The sequence below is a fragment of the Cylas formicarius genome, unplaced genomic scaffold (genome assembly GCF_029955315.1).
Source record: "Cylas formicarius isolate icCylForm1 unplaced genomic scaffold, icCylForm1.1 PGA_scaffold_12__32_contigs__length_19106922, whole genome shotgun sequence".
Taxonomy (NCBI): Eukaryota; Metazoa; Arthropoda; class Insecta; order Coleoptera; family Brentidae; genus Cylas; species Cylas formicarius.
Window position 1 is genome coordinate 5566568 of NW_026844225.1, and position 27125 is coordinate 5593692.

The 27125-nt window shown below is 33.4% G+C and overlaps 2 protein-coding genes across 2 annotated transcripts; one reads left to right on the plus strand and one right to left on the minus strand.

Annotated features, from left to right (window-relative positions):
- Positions 1-60: 60 nt before the first annotated feature.
- On the plus strand, positions 61-26331 carry LOC132708628 (lachesin-like). The gene is made up of 8 exons (XM_060681074.1): positions 61-156; positions 15056-15171; positions 20923-21108; positions 21355-21547; positions 22204-22335; positions 22392-22511; positions 23746-23916; positions 23966-26331. The coding sequence occupies exons 1-8, from the start codon at positions 102-104 to the stop codon at positions 24298-24300; spliced, it is 1308 nt and encodes a 435-aa protein (XP_060537057.1). The 5' UTR covers positions 61-101; the 3' UTR covers positions 24301-26331.
- LOC132708643 (acylcarnitine hydrolase-like) lies at positions 6096-8803 on the minus strand. The gene is made up of 8 exons (XM_060681097.1): positions 8756-8803; positions 8550-8681; positions 8118-8256; positions 7538-8016; positions 7342-7480; positions 6917-7114; positions 6337-6469; positions 6096-6282 (listed from the first exon to the last, which is right to left on the minus strand). The coding sequence occupies exons 1-8, from the start codon at positions 8801-8803 to the stop codon at positions 6096-6098; spliced, it is 1455 nt and encodes a 484-aa protein (XP_060537080.1).
- Positions 26332-27125: the final 794 nt, after the last annotated feature.

Consider the following 27125-nt stretch of genomic DNA (forward strand, 5'->3'; position numbering starts at 1 on the left):
TATGTTTTTCTTTTCAGATATGATAATGTTAGAGCTTCGTGCAGTCGAGGAAAAAAAAGATGCTACCCTTAAATAGTCGCACCGCTTGTCACATCCACGGCATGAAAGTCACGCTTCTCCTTTTTTGCACTCTTCTTCCGGTCAATTTTACGAAAGGTAAATCATATAAGTGTTTCCTTTATATATTGAACAAATCTCTGGAATATTGTTTCTGGGTTCACATAAAAAAATCATAAAGGACGACGTGCCATATTGAATATATTACGAGCTGACTAAAATATTGGTTTGTCTGATTCTGCAAGTTGCCTTATAATCTATAAAAAAGACGATATTGTATATACCCTATATTAATATAAAAATTACCTCCTGTAATCAATCGATCCACTTGCTTATAAAGAACCCAGCTTTAGAATGAAAATGAACACGAAGCATCATTTATCTTTTCAATGAAGCAGTATTTTACAGTGGTATTTCTATAAATATTGAAGTTAATAAATTGTTTCAATCGAATAACATTGAAAATAAGTTACGAGAAATACGGGCACTATTTTTCACAAGCGTGACAGAAACGCCTCAATCAATCAATAAGTTCAAGAGGGCTTTAAAATTTATCAAATTTTAGATGCTCTTTTAGAATTGGTTTTTACAATGAGCCGAATTGGAAGGTTTATGACATGCTTTAATTTTATTGTGACTATTGTAATTCTATGCCCCTCTATAAATGTTACTGAAATTCGTTAGATAATTTTTTTTAAACTTAAATAAGTCTTGTTTATTATTAATTCAACATACAAGGCTAATAAGTTGTAATTGTCTTAAAATTAACTTCAAAACTAACTATTAGAATATGGTCAAAAAGTTACGTCTTCAGGAAATCGTTCAATTAAAATAATTCGATTACATTACGGAATAAATTTTTTCAAAGAATGCTTTTGTATTACTAAATATATTTATTGTTTATAAGATGTCACCATTGTCATGATTAGCTATTTCAACTGATTCAACATGATTTAACAATGTTGCATTGTTGAAGGCAAGATCGTTAATGATTGTGCAGTGCATTTTATAATAGATCTTCAATGTAGAATTCAAGAGTGTCTTACTATTAATCATTATTATTATATTATTAATTTCGTATCAAATGTAACGTCCACGTCAACGTTTGTAGTAACTGATTTGATAGTAATTTCATCTAATTTATATCTATAAAAAGTGGTCTTTTTTACGATTGTATACATATGGAGTTACACTTTACTACATTAAAATCTAACAAATTATCTTTTGACAACTTTATTAAATTATTAACATTATCTTGAAATATCCTACAATCATTTTCAGTCTCTAGTGTTCTGTATATTTTCATGCACCAAGATATTTGAATGTTTAATGCTTTATTCTATATCATTTATGAATAATAGAAATCATAGTGAACCTAATGTTGATCCCTGTGGCACCCCTGCGACGTAATGCATTCTTTTTGTTAAATAGGATTGCAGTAAGAGGCAACAGTTCTTAGATAAAGAAAATGGACTTAGTCTTGAAATTATATTATATATGGTGAACTCGATCAAAAGCTTTTCAAAGTCTATGAATAAACTATCAGCCTGCCCTCCAGGTGGCATAACATTTGTAAAAAATTCTGTAAAATCAATTAGATTTCCCACAGCAGATCTGGGTTCTCTAGAACCATCCTAAATATCAGATAACTTTTGCTTTAAGCCGGTAAATGTTAAAATAATTGCAATGTTACGTAGGCAGACTCAATCTTACTAGTAGTTCACACGAGAAATTGCAGAAGCAAAGGCTTTTGTAGTGGAAAAATAGATATCAATGGAAACTAAAATATATATTATGTGTTCATTATACATTAAACTCGTGTCATCTTTTGGCTCTTCAATTGGTCTGCTTTTATGTATAGCATATTAATTTCGAAAAAACGACTTTGTATTATAAAATCGCTTTGCATGTTGCATTTTTTTAATTTTATTCAGCTTATCTTTTAGGATGGGAAAAATTGTGGAAAATTTTCAAAAACATTTTACTGGATAGGAGGGAAGATCATCAACGATGGATTTTATTGGACTATTTTCCTAGCGGGTGCCCAAATTATTCGGTCTAGACGATGCTTAATAAGACAAATTTTTTTAATGTTTCTCTTCCAGTTTGAAAGAACGTTCAAGATAAATGCCGCAACGAAAAAATATAATTAACATAAGTTTTGGCAGAAAACCTCTGACTATATAGAAGCGCCGAACAGTTTTGAAATTACTGCGAAACAGTTCAAATGTGTGTAGTTGCAGGAAAGTTTGGGTTTCATTATGCATTGTTGAGACTTTATTGAATTACATTCAGAAAATAGTTTACACGATTATGCAATATCGAAAGCGGATATATCGATTTGGTAATATTGAGTAGGAACGGGCCAATTCACCGACGAATAGTACAGAAAACACACGTGACATCTTTAGAACGGAAAACAAATTCGTAAACTAACTATATAAATAAAATTATGCCTTTATTTAAAATAGTTACAACAATTTAGGTTACATTACTCTTTTCAACTAACCACTAGAAAGCAAACGAAAATATAAAAGAAGAAGACCAAAAGTGGTACGCCAATAAAGTCAAACAGCAATTTAGATTAAACAGCCATAAACAGGAGAGCAGAAAATTGCGAAATAAGGATCTTCATAAATAAAAAAAATAATCATGGAGTAGAGGTTTTACCCACAATAATAAAAATTTCTCATTTCGAACTTAAATGCTCTAATGTTAGTCAGACTTTTTATGTTGGGGGGGTGGGGGGACTAACCAACTCGGGAGAGTATAAGACTGTCACAAAGTTTGAGTTTTGTATCTGTACTTAAAATTTTTTAATGCAGATATAGTGATTTAAGTTTATAATATGATTTTTGCAATATTTTATTAACATGATTATTAAACCGCAAACTAGAATCAATAAGAGGACCCAAATTTTTACAAAACTGTGATGCCAATATTTTCTCTCTATTTAAAAATATGTTAAAATTATCATCCTTTTTGAATTGAACTGAACAATCATTCAAAAATTTTGCAAAAACGGACTATACAGGCTTATGGACCCTGCGGGACACCCTTACTGGCCTTTGCAAAGTCAAAAGTTTTTTAAAACTACTTTTTCTAGCCCAAAAGACCTTAATTTTGTTAAAAGAATTGATTGAGTAGGATTATAAAGAGCCTTGCTATAATCTAGTAGAATAAGACATGTATCAGTTGTATGTATGTATGTATGTATGTATCAGACATGTATCATGAAATCAGTTTTAGGTTAAGGTTATTAGTCTGAAATTTCAAAGTTTTTTGAGACCTATTCGTTATATTAAAACGGCGAGGATATTCCCAACATGAGGTGGTATCCTTTTTACATGTATTCCATCCTAATTTATTTCTAAATTTTATAAGTAATTTTAAATTATCATTAAGGCAAGGCGCAGGAGGTTTTTTAAAGGAACGGTTTTATAGGGTGCATGAATGCTTGGAATTAAAAATTCAACCATATCATTAACATCGTTAAAGTCAGCAAAGATGCGGCCAATGTATATCCGTTTAGGTATTTTGACAGGTAGCAAGTAGTAATACATGTTTTCAGGGTAATAAATTCGGCGCAACAAACCTCAACACATTCGAAACAAATTTCTGTAAAACATTGTTGAACTAACACTGTGTTGTATTTCTCGGCACTGAGCCGATCCGATGCTCAATATTGTTAACTATGCGTTACAGGCATACGTGGGAGCTTCCAGCAATAATTCAATGTCCCTCTCCCAGAATCAACAAATTAGTATTTTAGTTACGCCGACATCGGTAATCTCGGATTATCCAGAGCTTTAACATAAACCGCAGCCATGGAGACCTTTCCAACTACCCGGGCTATTATTAAGGCAGTGGCCATATCATTAAATATCTTACGTAATACCTTATAAATGAACCCATTTCTTATAAGTTAATCCGGTTTATAAAAAGGGAAACTCGTCTATGTGGAAACTCATAAAAACTTGTTAAGCGGTTCAAATGAATTCCTTGTTTAAGTGTTGGAATAACAAAAATATCAGCAGAGCTAATTAAAAATGCTCTGACTCCACAATACAATATCATTACTTGTCAAGTATCAAGCCCGCATCAAGTCTTGAAGTTCGCTATTAACGAAACCCAATCTTAAATTGTGAAATAAAATATTATTACGTCACCCCCGTAAAAACAAATTTAAAAATATATCTCATTCTAAAACGCGTATATAAAATTCTTGATGCCTCAAAATGCAATCGCTAAAATCTATTGAAGTGTGAAGGCCTTGTTCTGCAAGTCACACAAAAATTGAAATAGAATGGAATAAAATCCAGTGTCCTGAGCGACTAAGAGAATAATAATGGATGGTTTACTTCCAGTGATATAGCACACTTTATACTTATTGCAGACTTATTGTATGTTCCACAAAGTCTAATGCACTGGAAAGTGTTGCTTTCTCCTTCCAACACGCGATAATATACCTGAATAACTTTCAATTTAAGCACGGAGGTGTTGTTTTACGACTAAAAATATTGAAAAAAAAATCGGAAATGTAGTAAAAGAAAATAGTGTTTCGCACCATTTGATTTTTCGCTATTAGAGTGGATTGGGTTCGTTTGTAAATTACGCCTGATTTAAAACAAGTGGCTTCAAAGCATAGCAATTTAATTAAACTTTGGAATGTTTTATATTAATAAAATATTACTCGCTGACATACTTTCGGCGATTAATAGTGAATTCCTGAAATGCTATCGACTAGCCCGTGGAATTTTCTCTGATTTATCCTTATATCGGCTAAAAATCTGTCTTCCTTTTTATTTGAAATTTTAAATAATTAAAATAGATACTTAACGGCGAAATGTTTTACGAAATTTGCTTATCATTTAAGAGAAATTTCATCTTAAACAGTTCACAATCTAATCGATTTAATGCACATACCTAACGGCATTTTCTTAGTATTTATCGCATAGAATGTGATGCTATGAAGAGCTCTTACAAAGCGTACGTTAACCTTAAGTTAAAAGCTGCAATTGATTAAAGTTTGTGCCAAAGAAAAGCTTAATGCCAGTAATTTACTAGCTCCTTTGAATATCGCTACTCAAGTAAGTGAAATAATGCCGAATAGGGAAAACAATTAAATTCCACTACTTTAGCTAATTAAAACCAGGAAACCTCTTCGATAAAACTATGTTAATTTTACGTGAGACATTAAAAGAGATCTCATAAAAAACCCAAATATTTACAACGGAATGTAATTGTAATAATTTTTATTATTGCGTTACTAACCAATACCATTTAGTACCAAAACTACTTTCAAAGGGGTTTTTGCCTTTAATCACTCTTCAAAATATGACATTTTTATGTCCAGATTTGTGGAAGTCTACAGCTACAGCTATAAATTTTATTAACCATATTTTCCGCGTTCATCTATATTAAAAATATGTTATATGGCATAGGCACTTAGTAGTTTTACTAAAGTAAAGCGGCAGCGGGGAGTAAGTACATTATCCGAAATTCTAAAACAAACTGAAGCGTTACACTTCAACATAAAAATATTTTTCTCGCATTTGGTAAATAAAGTGGGGAATTATTGCTTTAACTTCGGAACAAAGGGCTATAAAACTGAATAAGACACAGCTGCTACCATAGGCTTCAACTATCGAAAACTGGTTTGCAGTTTACAGAGTCTTGGGAATTTAAAATTTATAAAGTTTTTGTAATTGGCCCGTAATACTGCACCATCATTGTTTGATAAAGACGGAACGTTTGCTTCGGAAGCCGTGTACAAACAATATTAGTATAACTACGTATTGAGATTGACGTCACGTGAGCACAAAAGCTCTATCCAGCCACTAAGAATTCGTATTGTGAAGATGAAAATGTGTGCCTCTCAACAGATAAGCCCAAAATGTTTCGTATGGAAGTTATCTTGAATTGATTTTATGGAATTTGCTTCATTCACAATACTCATTGTTTATGTTATGTTATGAATACGCATATTAAAATAACAGTGCACGGGAAAAAAAATTAATTAAATTTAACTCTCTGTATTAAAATCCTACAAAAGGTTGTTGTCCGTAGGTGTAATACACGCTATTCCACATAGCCATCTGTTCGGCCTTTAGGTTGGGTTTTACCTCTAAGGAACTATCTATATCGAGGTACTGTATGTTACTTGGTGAAACTAAAGGCCAAGTCACGTTTAAAAGTGGATCCGATTCATCAGGGGTGGGGTTTCTGAAACAATGTTTTATTTAATAAAACTCTCGCGCTATTGGAATGCGTACTTACAATGTCTTCGCAAAATTTGCCCAAAGTCTAGTTATTCTTCTCCTCGTCAAGAAATCTGCATCCGTCACCAGGGGTATCGCAGATATGTTGAAAAGATAAGGCAGTTCGTCGCTGTGGCCTGTTTTCCCAGCCCCTAAATGTCAAAAAGGCAAACTCAATATGTCGTTTCTTGTTTTTATTCTCTAATATAAGAATTGCATTTTGTTAGTTTTTGGTGTTGGTGTGCAATAGGTACCTTCAATTTTAGTTCGGTTTTCACTGGCAGTCCCATAAAACGAAAACTGATATATATATATATATATATATATATATATATATATATATATATATATATATATATATACATATATATATATATATATATATATATATATATATATATATATATATATATATATATATATATATATATATATATATATATATATATATATATATATATATATATATATATATATATATATATATATATATATATATATATATATATATACCGGAGTGTAATTGGACTGAAGTTCTGCCTGTGTGAACGCAGACCTCACAAAGAAGGCACTGGTCACCTAAACACTGTCTTTGTCACAATTGTTCTTCGCGCTATTTTGAACATTTACCTCTGCGGCTACTGCGAGATTTTTGATATTCGCCTCCATGTACGCTTCCTTGATTATATTTCCAACCTCAGTCAAATTTGTTCCCGGCAATGGTGTCAAATCTCCAGGTATCAAATATTTTACGTCAAAATCGTAGAGCAGTGCAACGAGTAGTATATCTAAAGGCACTGAAATTTGTTTAAATATAAAATACGACTACTAATTGGATCTACAAACATTTTAAGTAGATTTTCACCCCGTTGAAAATATTAGAGAGAGGTTCCAAGAGTTTTTCCGTTTTACTGATATTTTTAATTGGTTCGTAAAAAATCAGCGATACTTGAGGCCACCATGACAGAGATGGGTATTTAATTTAATAGTATCGAAGACCATCACTCGCACACTCATCACTTACCCTCAGTCTGCCCAAGAGATTCCTCCGCAACAGTACCGATCATCAGGGGCACCTGAACAAAATTACCCGATTCTATGTGAGGAAAATTAACATCCGTCACGTAAGCATCGTCATTTTCCGCCTCTAATACAACGCCAGTCTATAAAAAAATCAAAAGATTTTCATTTGTCTATAAACACATCAAATTAAGGTCTACCAGAAGCGTAAATCCTCCAACAGGAGTTAAAACGTCCACGGACAGATTTTGAAGAAAATCTCTTATTTCGACGGTGGTGTTTGCTTCTGTTATAGTCCAATCTAGATGTTTTGCTAAACCGTAGGCATTAGTTCTGGGATCACTTTGATACAAAGGCAAGAACGAACAACCACTCCGACAAATTGCCGCCCTATACAAACCCTGAGATTTTTTATTCGCGATGTGGTGGCCGATAGATATTCCACCTGCGCTTTGCCCAAACAACGTAACTTTATCCGGATCGCCTCCGAAGTAAGCAATATTTTTTTGCACCCACTGAAGCGCGAAAAGTTGGTCTTTCAAGCCGGCGTTGCCCAGAATGACATCGTCTCCAGTAGATAAAAACCCGTAGACTCCTAACCTGTAGTTAAAAGTGATTACTGTTACGTCTTCATTTGCGAGATCTCCAGGCGCGAACTCTTCCAAAGACGAACAACCCGCTAACAACGCATCCCCATAAATTCAAACTAGCACTGCTAATTGTTTTGTATTCTATAAAATTTTCGTAACAATTTCCTGAAATTTTTATAGAATTATTTACTTACATTTCGAGCAGGCGCATAGACATTCAGGTATAAACAATCCTCACTTTGCGATGAATCACGAGTTCCTGCTATACAACATTTACCAGATCGATTTGCTTCTAAAACATCTTCCCGTGGTACAGGTGGAGCAGGAGCCTGAAAGGCGATCAAAACAAAAGTGCTTTAAATTATATAATATTCTCTTATTAGTTGTTTATAATAATTAAAATGAATTTTTAACAATACATTCATAATTCCACTTGCGAGGTTACTGTTGTGACAGTAACAAAGTAAATAGGAAAATAATGACAATAACATAATTGCGAGAGTGGATCCTTTTAATGAAACTTTTAGGAAAAATTGTTTTTAGCTTCGCCTGTTTTGAAATATTTTGGTTATAACAACGAATTTGAAAGAATGTAAATAATGACAATATAAAAAGAGATTACCTGAAATCTTAACTTTCCGAGCGGTGGAGAGGCGAATGGAATTCCCTCAAAAGCATAGAAGCTAACGTTTGAAGTGTTGATTTCATGACCACGGATTTTACCGTCCGGAATATCAACAATAATATCTGCCAACTGAATAAATGAAAAAATAATTCAACGCTATGGGTTTATAATTCACGTAAAGAAAATGAAAAATTGCAACTCACCGCAGACCCTAATAAGGTCACGCTTAGGTGAAATAACATTTGAAACATTGTGTGAAAACTGATCATTCATCATCCAATTTATACACGAATCAAAGTCCTTGAAAGATTAGCGGTAAAAATTATTATCGCCGAGTTCATTTGATCGTATCTATGTATCGTGGTGTATCTATCGTATCTGTGTATCGTAACCATATAAAAGACTAATGGCTTCTTAAAGAAGTATTAGTTTTTGTATGGTACAGGTGTATCCAGTGGAAAACGGGTCGTAGCTTGTAAGTCAGCATATCGGTAGCGGCTCTTTCATTATTTGTAGAATGTGAAAGAAACGCAAAACCTCCAGGTATTAAATGATTAAAACTCCATCGAACCCAAAATTCCCCCATATTCGTGTCTTTATGGGACATAAAATATTTTGTATTAATATTTTAAAAATTTTAAAGTCATACTTCAAATGTTTACTCTGAGGCATAGCGCTATTTTAATCACACACGAATCATATTTTCTACACGCCACCGAGAACCACCAAACACAATTTTTTTCCGCAATAAACAATGCATTAATTTACGTACAAACTTATACACGTAGATAATATCAAGAGCGGCTTAATAATTCCAGTTATATAATGCTATTTGAAATAAAAACAGACACAAAATGAACCTGCATTGAGTTTTCGCTTCTTTTGAAACTAACGGCATTTGGCTCCTACCTAAATGGTTGGTTGCATTTTGCTGATAAGGGTATTTCATGGCCTACGTCTATGGTGTGTTGTTAGTTAAATCGGATCACGCAATGATTGTTTCATCTGCAAACCCTATAAGGGTAAAAATCAAATTCGAAGTAGAGACGTGAATATTACGTACTTAACGACGACAATTGTTATAAAATTTAAATAAAGCTTCCGGTTTTTGCTATTGATGGATATTTATTTAGGAACAAGGGTCCGTTTAGTAAATGTGTTTACGATGGGTCGATTTGGAGGCAGAGGTTAAAGTCAGACTCAATTTACTGACGGATTAAGACACTCACAACGATTTGCCAACCCCTTTCGAACAAGTCGTGTAACTGTTCCGAATAAACGAAGACTACATCATTGTTTCACGTCATTAAACTTAAAACGTTCAGTCGGAACTACGTACAGCTTAAGTAAAAGCTGTTTTTGAATTAACTACAACTGCTAGACATACCCGTAGAAACGTATTAAAATATCACGAAAATTTATTCCCATTTTTTGGCCACACCAAGGTAAATAGTATCTTATGTTCTCCGAAAAATCTGAATTTCTTCAAAAATTCTTTGTTGAATATCTAAATGTGTGCATAAACCATATACCTATTATATAATAAGTGACAATACCGTAGGCGGTACTGATATTTTCTGCGCATACCTCTACATTTCACCCACTAACCTGCACTTTGCACCATTTTCCTTCTAAACACCGATTTTAATACACTTAACTCGTTTTCCCAGATCATTTAACGAGGTTTAGGCATATTTTAACCAAATAGTTCCGAAAAACTTCCGCATCTAAACTTATTCACCATCTGTCAACGGCCATATTGGTTGTTGAATGTCATTGGTTTAAACGAAACATTTTAAATCTCACGCATGCGCAAGTCATTTTTTTTATAGGGGCTTCAGAAGTTCGTGTAATATCAACATAGGCAGTGCCTCTATTTTTCTAATAGCTCTATCGCATAAACCAATATTTTTGAGTTTTAACTCCCCCTGATTAATTTTTATAGTATATAATAATAGTATATATAATAGAATAATATAGGAGAAGAAACGCACTTAAATAATACTAAATTTTGATTGACTCTCCGCCACTTACACAATGACACCCACAGGTGCGAACCTTACCGATATAACTGGCACTTAAAAGAAGGCAAAGGGGCAGTTAAAGTAACAAGCTGATTGTACAGGGTGTAAATTAAATACGCAGAGTAAGTCTAAAGTTTCCATGCATCCATCCATCCTTCCATCGAAACACTTTTACTCTTTTATCCTTTACATAAGTACTTCTAGAACATATTTAAAGAAAAACATTAGATTTTCCTATCATTTTTCGTTATAAACAGTGTATATATTTGTTTTTGAAAAAAACCACGCTTGTGACATAAAATGGCAAAATTTAAACATTTATAAACAAATTTATAATATATATAATATAATAAACAAAACTATAATGTTAGGTACTTGGTGGAATGGTGGAGGCGCTATCAATCAAAAACTTTAATTTATTGGTTAATAAAAAGAAAAACAACTGGAGCTTACTTTAAGAATTTACGCACTTCTTACAGGTTTTTAAACGCAGAGTATAAAAATTTTATAAACTGCTTGAGCTGTACTTTTAATCAGGTGTATTTGATATTTGGGTGCAATCAATTGTATTTGAAACCAAGTGAATTTATTTTTTTTTTCATTAGACGTTCATAATTACCGCAAAATCCGTTTTATCGAAAGGAAAATTAACAACAAAAACAATTCGATTAATATTTGGACACGAGCATCATTTTGGGCACTACTTGATTATTAATTCATACATTCGCTAAAAGATTCCATAGGGAATTCGATATTAGCAGAATTAATTTATTACTTTCAATAAAATAATTTAATTTTCGCAATTCGTAATGTTGAACTGTTGAATTGAAATAATCTGACATCATACTCGTTGCATGCAGCTTCAGAATTATTGGATTTAATAAAATTATAGCGTTAGCTTTCTTTTGCAAAACGAAATGACAGCAATTTAATATGAAAAAATAATTGTAGAAATTGGTATTTTAAGAAATCAAAACATCATCTTCATCACTAAACTCGACAGTGTTTTTCAATCTAAACCTCTTAATTAGTTCTGGTCTGGGCAAGATCCATAAATGTTGAGATTAAAATTACAGCCCCGGACGTAAAACAAGTATAGCTTTTCCTTTTGACTTAAAGTGGACGAATAAAAATATTTACCCAGTAGCTAAATAGAGCTAATAAATGCACGCTCGATAGAGTAGACTAAAAACCCAAGTTCGAAATTCGAAAGCTTACAGATAATATTACAAATAATCTTGAATATTTCTGGGCACCATTATAACAATATTAAACATCATTTCATTAACCACGAATTCTACCTTCAGGAATCTCAACTAGATTAAGAAAAATAACGCATTGTCAAATTTGTTCGTCACTCGGTTTTATACAGGGTTAGTACCCCGAAAGCCATGTATCTCAGGAATTATAATATATAACATATTCTATACACAAATTTAACCGTTTTTGCAAGAATGACCAAACAATAATAATAAAAATAATAATAATAATGATAATAATGATTTTCAGCTAATCCGAACAAGTATTGATGATGATCTGTTAAGTGTGTGAATTATTTTATACAGTATACCAAAATACAATTCTAATTACGAAGTCAACTGTGGCCAGCTTAGTTTCAAAATTTACAAATACTGGGTTTGTACCACCCAAGGACAGAGCGACAAAAAACTAAAAAGAACGATGAAGAGGTTCTACATGTTTTATTATCACGTATAGATAGAATTTTGGCAAAAAATAGGTATCAGCCATAAAAAGTACATCCCCTTTAGAAATTTTCTGGTCGTGTTATGGAGGAATCGATTTTAACTCCAAATTTCCCAAGTTATATCCTTTTTTTGGATATTGATAATAGAACACCGTACCCATTCTCCTCAAAAGCTGAGCTGGAATAATTGGTGGAAATATTATAAGGCCTTTAAGGACGCAATTTATTCCTCAATCAGCTTTACTATATCCGAGCAGCATATGGTTTCAACAAGACGGGGCACACATCCGTATTATACGCAAAATATAAGAGAGAATGTTTCCAAATCGGTGGATGGAACGAAGAGGGACTATCGAGTGGCCGCCTTTTCCACCCGACTTAAATCCCCTATATAGATTTTTTCTTTTGGGTCACCTCAAAACTAACCCCTGACTGACTTAATAGAGTGGATAAAAACCGAACTCGCTGCAAAACACCGCACGGGAATTTAGCAGCACGAATTATTAAAATAAGTACTTTTTTCTTTGTTTTCAAATAGTTTTTTATGTTATTTAAGTTTACCGATTCATTAAAATCATTAATTGCCTCGTTCATAAATGTAATTCTAGTTTATTGATTAAATTACATTTTCTTTTTGTGTTATTCCTGCAAAAACAGTTGATTTTGAGTATGAACATGAAAAATACATAAAATTTTATTAGCATTCCAAAAATGGAATAAAAACATACCCTTATAATTAAAAATAAGAAAGTTTGGTAGCTTAATAGCCAGGTATATGGAAATTAAATTCCTTAAAAAATCACCATCGAAAACAATGTGCTACAGTTAATACAGTTAAGCATTAAATCAGCTATTGGTATATCGTTCTCTAAAGTTCCTGCATCTTTTGATGCCTTTGACCCTTGAGGATATAAAAAACAAGCATGATGAACCCTTGTCGCAAATGTTATTTCGTGTTAGATCGTTATTTCGTTCTTCATTGACTAGCGAGGTCGGCAGTAAAATGTTTTTGAAGATAACACAAATATTTTATTATTTATCAATTGGATATGAATCAGTGGAAATTAAATCAACGTGATAATTTTGATTTGTATCTCTCCTTTAACTGAAAATATTGTACTTGTTGATAGATAATTTCTTAAATAGAGACACTTGAAATGATGAAATGTTGATAATATCGCATAATTGTGTATTTTTGCTTCTTTTAAAAACGGTCACAAATTTCAATTCGTATTCAGTAAACATCCAAATATATTTTGGTATAATTTAATAAGAGTCGAGCGCATTCAAACCAACAGATATCGACATATCGGCAAACCATTAGCCATACGGTCGGACTACTTGTTTAAACTATTAGTGAATAATATCCCATTCGTGAGGCATTGTTTAATCGTAATGCCTCGAAGTGGAACGATTGAATATGAGTTAGTTTGTCCTCGTGCTTGTCACACTTATTGTATGTTAAAAACCACAAAACGAACAGATGTGACGAAAGACAATTTCAACCGGAATCGAGTAAAATGCCAAAAAAAAAAATCGGTTTATTTTAAGTGCATATGTATCGTAGGTTTGGATATGTTTAACCGGACTATTGACTTGACGATGTTCTCTGAAACCTCTACCCTTTTCATTCAAAGGCAAATAGGCACAAAGGATGTTTGCTTTGAGAATTTACTCGCTGCCGTTTTTCAGCGCACTCCAAGGTTTTTAAACGTTGCGTATAGAATTTTTAAAAGCTGCTTTAGCGTCCGACGATTCTAGTTTATTTAGCGAGCAGATTTGATATTTGGGCGTATGTGTTTTCTGTTTTTTTTTAACCGCGACAAGCGCCACACAAAACCCGATCTACTTAAAAGACGATGGTTAGAGTAATATAATATACAAAAGCGAAGATCACCATTCCAACTTTTGTAAATAATAATAAATAAACACATTGTGGTTAAATATATAAAACAGCGCGGAACGTGCCAATATTAATTAAAATTAGCAAGTTGATGTTACAATTTGCATATATAATTCGTTGTGTGTAGACACTGTTTAATACACATGAGCCAAATTGCGCCATTGACGATTGCCATATGTACGAATCTGATAGTGTACGTTAGTAATTCGTATCTCTAATACGATTAATTCCCATTTGCAGAGGGAGTGCACTGTTAATCACATAGCCTTGAACATTAGTAATTTTGGATTTTCTAGTGTCATGGAAGCATACTGTTTTATGATAATATCTTTCTCGGATGGATGGGTACACTTACTTAATCGTATTTAAAATTCCAGTTATGCGAACTAATTAGGGGAAGACGATGTTTGCGCTTTGGACGAAATATTTAACTGATTTTCTCTAGTCCAAAGTTTTAGGATATGGTGGAATGCAGAAAACACATTAAATCTCCGTATGCACAATATGAAACTAGATTTCATAATGAGTAAAATTCCTACGGAAAATTGTTTTGTAATTTCCTGAAGTTCTCATGCCGTATATTTGTTTATTTAATTACGAACGCCCTTCTTATTGCGTCGCCCAAATAATGTAATATCGGACGCGAAAACCAAGAGTAAATATTTAATAAGCAACATTCCGATGTAAATCAATCTCATTTACATTACTGTGACATTTTGGCCATTTAAATTCTTATGTTGCGCCAAGTGAAGATTTTGTATACCGAACACGTCCGTAGCCACATTCAGCAGATTATACTCTCGAATATCTCTAGTTCGTTTTAGTTATCCCGTTGGCAAGTCTATGCAGTTATCTTTTCGCTTTGTTGCAGGTCAGCTAGCTGAAGAACCCGAGCCCGAATTTTTAGCCCCTTTGGAAAATCACACCGTTCCTCAAGGAAGGGACATCTTTTTCACCTGCGTCGTCAACCATTTATCGAGCTATAAGGTAGAAAAACCGCAAATTTGCACGATTTGTGTTTCAAAATATATGAACAAGTTATGGACAGATATTAACTTAATTTTGTTTTGTTTATTTAGCAACAACATCAAAAATTACAATTTAGTACATAAATATAATCCACAACACTTTGTCGCTACAATGGATTCATGAGGAGAATCTGCGTGTGCTTACTATACTTAGTTAAAATAATAAGTCTCATTTAACACACTTGTCACAATCATACATGAAATGAAAAAATAATAAACTATGAAGTACACAATTAAATACAAAATTTACGTTCAACAATTCAAGCATCCTAAAACACAAACCCTTGATTCAGAATATTTAATATGTTTTTGCATAGCCAATGTGTAACGGAAGCTGGTGAGATATCGGGTCACTTTTATAATAAGTTTTAAACGTAAAGCCTACAATTGATTTTACGTACAATTTCTCCAGAGTAAAAAACTTTCACAATGAGGGTAAGACCAAATGTATAACAGAACAAGCAGTGCTGTTAATGTGAAACCAGAATAGCAGGAGAGAGTTACCTAAGATATCTGGTAGTTTATGGTGATGAAAACTTGAATTGGAGGAATCATGTAAAATTTATAACAAAGACGTAAAAAAACGAAATGACCAAATATATTGTTTAGTATGGGGACATTCTTCTGAATCCGCAACTGCTTTTCCAAGACAGCAGATTTTTAAAAAATTCAATCGAGGTGGCTTTTACTTCATGAAAATCCATTTAACAAAAACAATTAAAAGTCCAGATTTTCACGAAATTATATATTTTCACATGACAATTGTTTCGACAACACCTTGTCTTTATCACATGTAATATTTACAAACTACCTGCCACTACCGAAAAATGACAATAAGACCTTAATTAAGAGAGGTATTTAAATCTAATTGATCGTTAAGCAATACATTTGAATGTCTCATTTTGTTAATTTCCATGGCTTCCAATAAGCTTAATTTTCTACTTTTTGTGGCTATATGTAAAATATCAAAATTGTCATCAAAAATGTGTTTTTCTGTGTTTAAGTGTGTAGCATAATTAGAATCTAGACTATTGCTTTTTACAAAACTTCTGGATTCCTCCTGCGTCGGTTTTTGCTTAGTCGAAATTGCTGACGTTTCGCCCATCATCCTGTTGGCTTTTTCAGAGCTTGACTGAAACTGGCTGGTATTTTACTCTATACCTGCTTATATATTGCTTGAGTGGTGTAAACCCCGTCTCGGATCACTGATTCCCAGATTGGGGACAGGTAGAGACCTGAATCGCGATTAAGATTGTTAGGTTGTTTATCGATTTCTATAGACTCTCTGATTTTTCGTTGGTAGAAGAACTGATTACATGCAAGAATTTTAGTTTTATTAAATACAATTTTACGCCGGTTTCATGAGTTTGTTCGGCATATATTTTTCGTCCGGTCTGTCCATTCAACTACAACAAACTGCAATCTAGTCAATACAGATACAAGTACTATCACTTACTTTTAATACGGTATCACCTGCAAACAAAAATTGCGCTGTTACTGAATAGTGATAATTACAGTGTATTGCAGTACTCTTCTGCAAAGTTCGAAGTGACACTGCTCTGCGGAGATTTTAATATTAACAGCGATAAAAAAAATAATAAAACAAAGAGATTATTCGACCTCTTGGACTCATTTGGCTTGAGTTCTCTTGTGAATTCACCCACGAGGTTACAAACTAATAGTGCTGGGCATACGAGTTCGTCAACCATCGACTATATTGTTACAAACATCGAAAACTTCGTCTTTAGTCAGCTTAAGTTAGGAATATCAGATCATTTAGCCCAGGCAATAACTTTTAAACACTACTCACAAAATATAAATTTCAATGCGATGATCGGTTGCGAACAAATAGTTGTTACAGACAACAGCATTGCTGAATTCCGTAGCTATTTCGTGAAGGAAACCATACCTCTTTTGGAATACACAAGCATTGACAACCTGTTCAACATATTCTGGGATCATGTACTATGGTGCTTTGAGGTATCACATCCTAAAAGAACAATTCAGCAAAAAACACAAAACTTAAAAGATCTATACCATTTTCCGAAAAACTCAAAAACCAAATGAGTGAATTAAAAGAGTTAAACCAGAGACGCAAAACCACTAATAATGAAGCTGTGGAAAAAACTACAGAATTATGAAAAACCTAGTAAACAGACAGGTCGCCGATGAAAAAAAGGCTTTCTACTCAAACTTAATAAGTCTTTCTAACAACAAAAGTAAAAAAAATGTGGAAACTTCTCAACGAGAAGCTGGGTAAGGAAAAAACTCAACGCCGTATATGACTAAATGTTAATAATGCCAATGTAATTAATGATAACATAATAGCAAATGAATTCGGACAATTTTTTGCCACTCACGTGCAGTCGAAGACCGATACTATGTTCACTAAAGATGAAACTGGCACTCTTCCAATCACCAAGGCAAAGAGTATGTTTTTCATGCCATACACCAATAGAGAGGTGCTAACCTTAATTCAATCACTCAAAAACAAGCGATCTGTTGGAATCGATGAAATACCTATACAACTCATAAAAACCTGTGGAGATGTTTTAGCTCCATATTTAACTACTATTATCAATACGTCCGTTCTCTGCGGGCAGTTCCCTGCGGCACTGAAAAAATCAAAAATGATTCCTGTATTCAAAAGGGAGACTCTGAGCTAATTGAGAATTATAGGCCTATAACAATCGCAAGTTGGTTCTCTAAAGTACTCGAAAAGGCCATGTACGACAGAATGACACATTTTTTGGAGCAAGAAAACATTATATCGAATGTGCAACATGGTTTCCGTGTTGGTTACTCAACGGAAACGGGGATTAATGACCTTGTCCAGTACATCTAGGACAAACTCGACATGGGTGAGACAGTTATGGGAGTGTTTTTTGATCTATCGCGCGCCTTCGATTCCTTAGATTTGAATATCATGGCAAAAAAATTAGAATGCCTGGGGTTTCGAGGTAATATCAATAGTTGGGTAATATCATATATGAAACATGGGGAAATAAGGGTCAAAGTGAATGGAATATACTCGGAACCGTTCAACATCAACTTAGGCACGCCCCAGGGAGGAATCTTAGGTCCACTACTTTTTCTTCTGTATGTGAATGACCTTGCTGAGTTCCTCAATAGCAACTGCCGCGTTTTTATGTACGCGGATGGCACATCCATCTTCGTCTCCGGAAGGGAAGCTCAGGAGCTGATCAATAGGTTTTCTTGTGTTGTGGCACAGTTTGTTGATTTTTGCAAACAGAACCAATTGATTATAAATTTGGAAAAAACAGTTGCGATCGAATTCACTGGTCAGTATGTTAAACCTCTGACTAACCTAGCGTTGAACTTTGCGGGTTCACGCGTGCAATTAAACCACACATCAAAGTTTCTCGGATCTTACATCGATGCCTTCCTAAAGTGGGACTACGACATAGATAGTGTTTGCAATAAACTGAACAAAACGTTTTTCGCAATGTTAACAATCAGAGATTCTTTCTTTGAAAGATCCTTGTTGACTTTCTATTACGCCTCAACATACTCGTCTATTTCACATAATATCGTAAACTGGGGACAAGTGAGTGATGCGGAGAGGGTGTTCATTCAGCAAAAAAGGATACTTAGGTTAATTTTCAGACTGCCCCCGAGGCTATCCTGCAAAGATATATTTATAAGATATAAAATACTAACAGTGCCTTGCATATATTTATTTAAATTATTCATCATCGTTCATAAAAATAAAGGCTCTCACAAGAAACACACGGATGTCCACGGTTATAACACCCGAAACAGAGAACACTTTCTAAAGCCAAGATTGAACCAAATGTTCTACAAAAAGTCGCTAAATTACGCAGGACCTTATTACTATAATTTGCTTCCTACAAGCATAAAAGCATTATCTACAAGATAATTTAAAAAGTGCATCAGAAAGCTTCTGTCAACCAATGCTTTCTACGTCCTGAAAGAATTTGAAACATATATTACAGGAGTGTCCTGATGAGTTTAGTGATATTTTCTTTACATTTTGTCAATATGTTTGTACTGTTTGTATATCCGTTTGTAACTATTCTATACTGTACTGTTAAATGTGTGTTATCATATTCTTTATATACATAATTCCATGTATCTTTATACTACTCTATAATGTACTCGTTTCCTGACGAAACATCCACTGTATACATACTGGGCTTTGTGAATAAAACTATCTATCTATCTATCTATCATTGAATGAATGTTCTGGATAATAAGTACTGTACCGTGTAGCACCTCTAATCTCAACTTCTGTGTTTCTATCTTTACGCACTGTTTTCACCAAGTCAAAAGAAAAGCTAAAAGAAATAACTAAGTCCAAAAATACTACCCTCACTTTCTTTCCTTAATGAAAATTTCCTAAAATTTCTTCCGTAACTTTACACAGTGCATCTTTTTTAAGAAGGTAGACCAAAAGATTCTATTTACAAAACGGCGTTGTGTTGGCATTAAATAAAATATAAGAAAGCTAATTTCTCCTCCACTGTACAAAAATGATCGGTAACATCGTTTAGCATTTTTTATACTCTTTACTTCGCTGCTACATTTCCTATCATTTGTGGTTTCTTATACAGTTTTTCACTTTTTTTAATCGTTTGAATTTTGCGCTATTTTAGTTTTATAATATCCATATTTTGTTATCTTTATTAATTTTGATAATTTGTTTCAATACAATTTATAAACATTTATAACTTTTTTCTTTCAACGAATTTCTTTTTTGTATCTATTCTCTCTATTACTTATTCTATGCTCAATCGTACATGCACTTACAATAGCTTTTAGTTATCTATAAATTTATTTGTACTCATATCTCCATTACTACAGCTGAACATAGCATTCATAGAATGGTGCAGTAGAATACGAAAAAAAAATATTTTCAACTTATTTTCGAAATACATTTTGAGTATTATTTATTACTTTTTTGGGAATAGCGCTTTGGGTGATTTAGTTGTGGTACAGTGTACAATGGAATTAAGAATTAAGCTTCTGAATGATCATTAAACATTTGAACTTCGAAGTTTATTTATAATAACTAAATAAATTATTTGGACATCATTCGTCAATAAATGGAAGCAAAATTCTAGAGAACAATTTTTCTTATTAGCTACAAATGATTTTCTAGTAGTAGAGAATACCAGAAAATAATAGAAAATAAAGTCATTTCGAAAGTGGCTACATTTAAATCCAATTTACAGAATTTCCGCCAAAGAATAGCCATAATACAAATTGATTTTCAAGGAAGTTCGCAATTCGTTTATTCGATTTTATTTATAAGAAAGTTGGTTTTACAACAAGTAAAACTCAATAAGTGTTTGTTGCACGTCTGATTGGGCGTCTTTGTGTTACCTCCGGCTAGAGACACAATGCAATCAGCGCTTATATATAGGTGCTATCGCCGAAGCGACATCTTTGATAAAATGATTTTATACTTTTCTTTTTCCTATAATGTTTCAGGCGTGTGAAAAATTGAAGATCCTATCGTATATCGGAAAAATAATTTCATCAAAATTACGTGGGTTTTTCTGATTTTTTCAGCTGCACAAAAAAAATCAATTAAACTTGCTACATGTGTTTCTTTCTTAACTATACTACCACTAAGGGTTTAAAAAAAAAAACTTAAAAAATAAATTAAGATAGTTTGCAGTACAATATCGTGCTTTAATTTATTTCTCTATAATTTTGGTTAAAGGTTGCGTGGATAAAGTCGGACAACAAAGCTATTTTAGCTATTCACACTCACATGGTGGCTCAAAATCCTCGCCTCTCCGTTACTCACAATGGCCACAACACGTGGAAGCTGCACGTACAAAAGGTACAAAGGGAAGATTCCGGAACTTACATGTGCCAAATAAATACCGATCCCATGCGAAGCCAGGTATGAGCATGTTAAGCTTCATTTCAAATATATTTTCAACAACCTTCTCACAACTCTACTTTAAGTTAGGAAATATTGTTGTAATTTCTTAAAGAAAACTTCTGACTATCCCGATTGCTTCAAGCTCCAAAATCGCTTAATGGACATTAGGAAATTCAAATAGTGACATCTTAAAAATCAGTGTTTAAAAAGAGACTAACAATTTCCAGACCTAAGACCCTAATACATGATTATGAACCTTTTCAGATGGGAATATTAGAGGTGGTAATTCCTCCAGACATACTTCCAGATAACGAATCGTCTGAAAGTTCGGGGGTGGTAGAGGGCGGTACGATTAGATTAAGATGCAGGGCAACGGGGGTCCCTCTACCAACGGTCAATTGGAAAAGGGAGGATGGCAAGAATATTATTATAAGACACGAATTGGGCCGAGAAAAATGTAAGTTAAATACGATACTTTCAAACGTTTATTTCGTAAGCAAACGTCACGAGCGAAATTGCCAGATTTATATTCGAAACCAGGGCTTAATCAAAGAAAAAATGTGCGCCATTACAGGCAGAACTCAGATATATTTATTTTTTCAGTTAATTTGCAGAGCTAACAAAGCGAATAATTTTTCGACTGTTCGACCCGGTTTCGAATGTGCTTTCTATACTGCCTTCTCGGTAACAACTCATTCAATTGGAAGAATAAAGACAAATGTGTAGTTGGTTTCTCAAGTACTAGGTATAAATGCCATTCGCAATGCCCGACCCGTTTTGATGAAACGGTCGTTTTTGGGCTCCCAAACAATCATTTTTATTAATCTCAGGGACCGCAAAAAGAGGGCCAAGAATAGCGATTTGTAATTTTTATTAATTTATATTTTGAATATTCCTTTATTTTATTAGAAACATATAGGGTATAAATTTAACGTAACAGATATAAAAAGTAAAATAATGTTTTGAAAACTTCCTGTTGTTATCTTTTCGTTTAAAATACATAACAGAATTAAATATATCCATTTGCATTTTAAAACGTTTATTTAAAAACGATGTAAAGTTTTGTTTTATTTATTTCAAGCCCCAGTTTGATAATGCAATGTTTTCTTTCAGCTGTATCGAGCTTTGACGGCGAAATTTTGACACTGACAAACGTGCAAAGAACGGATATGGGCGTTTATTTGTGCATCGCAAAAAATGGAGTGCCTCCTTTAGTCAGCAAAAGATTTGATGTTGTAGTTCATTGTAAGTACAGTTTACATGACGATGCGACAATGCAAACTCATCATTTCTAATTTTAGTTCATCCCTTAATAATTGTTACGAATCAGTTATTAGCATCGCCGATTGCACGCGACGTTGTAATGCAGTGTGGGGTGCAAGCTTCCCCAAAAGCTATGAACCATTGGATGCGTGATACCGGTAAGCTATTTGAATTGTAACCATTTGTAATTTAATAATCGGTACTTAGAAAAACGAAGTTATATTAATAGAATACTCAGCGTAACTAAACTTTTGGCACTCAAGGGTGGCCTACCATTGATGTCATTCTCGGCTACGAGGGTCATTTGAAAAGTTTCCGACCGAAAAATGATACAATACTTTTTTCTCATCACTGCTCCCAGCGATGCAAAATAATTGATCATGAATGTGATTGCCTCCTCATCTGACGAAAATCTCTGTCCTCCGATCCCAGTTTTCAAATAAAGGAACAAAAAGAAGTCGCTTGGGGCTAGATCTGGTGAGTAAGGCGGATGGTCAAGCAGTTCAAATCGTAATTCGTGGATTTTCGCAATTCGCAAATTTTGTTTTGCAAATGTGACCGTTTTTCCTCAATCTCTACTTCTGTAATGGTTTTTCATTGATTACATGACTCCACGGCTATCCCAAATAACAGTCGCCATCGCTTTCCCAGGCGAAAAAACAGTTTTTGGTTTTTTCGAAGTCGGCTTTCCCTTCGCAGTAACCTGTTTTGACTGTATTTTTGATTCGTATAATTAATTAATTAATCGGTGCCAAAACTCGGATTTATTGCGCCTAAACTGCGCCAACAGAACATTGTAAATGTTCATTCGAACACTTTTTTGGTCTAACGTCAGCAAATGCAACACCCAACGCGCAGATAGCTTTCTCATTCGTCAATGTTGATTTAAAATGTGACAAACACGTTCTTCAGACATTTTCATAACCTCTACTATCTCTCTCATTTTAATTCGACGGTCGTTTAACCCCGTTTAATTCAGCTGGCCAAAATTTCACTGTGCTAAATGACGGTGCAGAGTCCCCATAAGCAAAGTCCAACTCAACTTTAATTTGTGCATTGCTTTTCAAAAACAAATATATTATAACAGCTCTATTACCATTTTTCCATTTTCACGAAAACACTCACATCGACAAACGGCTCAACTAAAAACCATGCTTCCAAAATGGCCGAAACTTTGGTAAGTAAGTATCAAGAGGTGCACCACTACGATCACTATCTTTTAGTAACTGGTGGCGCCATCTTCAGGGTGAAGCCGGAAACTTTTTAACTGACCCTCGTATTGTTTATTTTATGATATAGGGTTCCACTGCTACATCCAAATCCAACAGATACGCTGCAAGAAGAAGTGGAAAATGTTTTACGGAAAGAATCGGCCAAGTAATTATGTTTTAGGTGAAAAAATAATACCAAGCGAAAAACACGAAATGGAAGAAAAAATCGTAAACGAATATTCACTGGAAATGAACCTTAAAATTCGTAACATCGAGCGCAAAGACATCGGAGGATATATATGTACGTCATCAAACGCCTTGGGCAAAGCTGAAGGCACAGTCAGACTTCAAGGTAAGAATTTAGAGTCTTTAACCGACCAAGCCACGAATAATATTTGCAGAGATTCACTTGCCTTTAGAAACGACATCAACAACTACCACTCCTAAATACGTGGCTCCCAAAACGCATAAACCCCTCGCCAAAGAAAAACCAGCGAAAACCAAGACAGGGAAAACGAGGAAGAAAGAATTTGAAAGCAAAAGGGAAGAAATTTCTCCTTTTGTCTTATTTGTGGATAATAAGCTTCTCACACCGTCAGTAACAGTAGCAACAACGACTAGTCAATCACCTGTAATTCTGCAACAAACAAATATCAGTTCGTCGAAAGTATCTACCTCAGTTTACTTGTACTTTTTATTATTTTATCACTTTATTTTTACACAAAAATCATACTGAGGGATGAGTTTTTTGTACAAAAATTAAAATCGTTTTATTGTTATCGATTCATTGACGTTTACATATTGACAGGTCAGTTTTATTTAATTTTGTCGCCTATCGAGATTTAAAATTCTAAAATACATTTCTGACAACCTCACCCTAGTGATAATCCAAAATATAATCGGAGTGTTACTTTCGACATTATGCTATTGAAGGATGCAGAATAAGACGGCCTGTTTATTAACCACGGCCTGTCTCTATGCGGAGTAGTTTATTCGAGTTATAATGAAGACGTAAAGAAAAAAAATCGTTTTTCCAAATAAAAAAAATTACGCATATATTGTATCTTACAAGCTACTGCTTTGCAAAGCGATATACGCTGCAAAGCTCTTTATGTTTGTTAATATTGATAGCAGTCGAAATTATAATTTTGCCATTTTGGAGTTCCACTCCTATCCAAATTGTTATGTTGTCGCAGAAGAATTTCAAGTTGCCCGTCATGCTTAATCTTCGAACAAACATGTGCATGTAATAACAAATTTGTTGTAACAACCTATAAGCAGTCTTCCCAGTACGTTATAAATATAAATACAAAAATTAGATAAAATTTAGTCTAAGGAAATTGGGTTTAAATCACTGATGCCCCTTATATAATACATACAGGGTATTTGCGTTCACATCACTTTGTATATTGAAATTGTACGCAGTTAAGAATTGGTTGCTGTGAGGCCATTTTTCAAATTAACTGAAAAAATGGGGAAAGTTATTTGGGCACTTAAAAATGATTTAAATTAATTTTGATAAAATATCTATTTGACTATTATTCTGCGTACCCATTTATGAATTTATATCAAACGTGAAACAATATTAAGTATAAGCGTAGAGACATTAGACAATAACAAATGAATCAATATTGTATTGCTCAAATTTATTTGCTGCCGTCTTTGGTGCAAAATGAATGGTGTGAAATATGACAAAAAATCGAAGAGAAAATTTGCAACAATATTGAAATTTGCAAACCGACAACAAATACTCCAATGTAGTTAAAAGAAAGCGTCTACTACTCTGGATAATTAAACTTTTTCGATATTGATCACCCCATCCAATATAAAAAAGCAGGCAGCGGAGGAATCTAATATTCATATTTGATATTATTTCAATGAAAAACTCCTGCAGCATATCACTAAGATGGTACAGGGATCAACGACAATAGAACTGACAATAAAACTACAGTAAGTGCCAATTTGTTGGAAGTGCAGTTTAGTAGTGACAATAATCAGAGGCAAGAAATTATTAGGACCTAACATATCCTATGAACTGCTTTAAAATTAAATTATCTGTACTATAGATTTTGGGTCTCTGAAGGTTCAATTTTTTTATTAACACATGCGCTTTCTTAAATGGATGAAACAAATTTTAGGGACTGATTTTTCAAATAAAATCTCTTTTGTTGAAAATGCGCTTTATAAGAAGGCAATAATCAACCTTTCGTCACTCTCAAAAATTATTCCCGAAGACTGAATACGGGTAACCTCAATTAAATCTGCATGGAAAATGAACACCTAAAATTTTTTAACAACCGTTTATAAAATATAAAACAGAAACTATATGTGTGGTAAGACGTCTGAGAAATATTCGGTGGATTCATATCAATGGCACAGCAGTCATCACTATATTACTAACTGCAATATTCAGGTAAAATTAATTTGAATAAAATCCTTTTTTATTTTCAATGCAGGATACCTACGCTACCGTTTAAAAAAAGTATCGAAAATCGAAAATATGGGTAACGTATATTACAAAAACTACTAATTTGGTAATCCCCCGTTTTTTTCACATATTTTTGGCAACTAAAAATATTTTTCGGTAGCATTTACATATATGGGAGATATTCTAGTGTAACATCAAATTAATAGAAGTATTTTTTACGTTCGTTTCGTAGAATGGACTACAATTATTATTACAGTTCAAATCTGGAAACGAGATATATTATACAATCAGAATGTTGTTTAATTATAATAGTTATGTAATTAAACGAATGTTATTAAATTTACTATGTACCTATAATAAAATCGATGTATAATATTAAATAAATGAATATAAACACATATAGCATTATCTAACATCTAACGTTGACAATAAATTACATATTTGTACATTTACGCGTTTGATTGCTTTTTGTTAACCCTCGCTCCAATGTAATATCGAATTCAATAAATTGCTGTCTTTTCTATCTACTGAGAATATACTTTACGTTATAATCCAACAACGATTTCGGATAACGACCGAAAAATACGGTCAATACGCTTTCTGATCACCAGAAAGATGCAAAATCCATAAATTATTAGGTCTTAGGGATGGAACGTGGTAGGTGGTGCGGTGGAAAAGTGTGCAAAAAATTGATCAGGGTGTAGCTTCAAGGGGGACTAATACTCTTATCTTTAAAATGATCCTAAATCGATAGAATCGCTACGGCCATCTGTTATCGCGTAGCTACACTAAAGGTTCATTTTAAAATATCCTGTAATAGGAGTATACAAACTAGGAGGGGATATCGATGGACCACGTTTCTCCCACTCATTTTACGTAGAACGGATGCCTCTATTAAAGAAATATGTGGTGGACAAAACACTTTGTAGAAAACTTTGGTAAAGACGGAAATTTTTAGTTGCAACTTTCAAAAAATACTCACCTGTTAATAATAAACAATTGCATCAAAATACTTTCAATGCCCTTTTTCTCAATGCATGACTTGTTTGTTTTAAGATTATAAAGAAAATCAAATTCAAATGTCCCCATATACTTTTACTAAAATAAATATAAAACTACCGTAGTGCATCTCA

Bases quoted from the DNA above. Each gene is read 5' to 3' on its own strand.
- LOC132708628 (XM_060681074.1), top strand. From the start codon at position 102: ATGAAAGTCACGCTTCTCCTTTTTTGCACTCTTCTTCCGGTCAATTTT. The intron at 15,172-20,922 runs GTAGAAAAACCG...TTTTGGTTAAAG, and splicing joins ACCATTTATCGAGCTATAAG to GTTGCGTGGATAAAGTCGGA. The intron at 22,512-23,745 runs GTAAGCTATTTG...ATTATGTTTTAG, and splicing joins CCATTGGATGCGTGATACCG to GTGAAAAAATAATACCAAGC.
- LOC132708643 (XM_060681097.1), bottom strand. From the start codon at position 8,803: ATGTTTCAAATGTTATTTCACCTAAGCGTGACCTTATTAGGGTCTGCG. The intron at 8,682-8,755 runs GTGAGTTGCAAT...TCATTTATTCAG, and splicing joins TGACCTTATTAGGGTCTGCG to TTGGCAGATATTATTGTTGA. The intron at 8,257-8,549 runs GTAATCTCTTTT...ATCGCCTTTCAG, and splicing joins TCGGAAAGTTAAGATTTCAG to GCTCCTGCTCCACCTGTACC.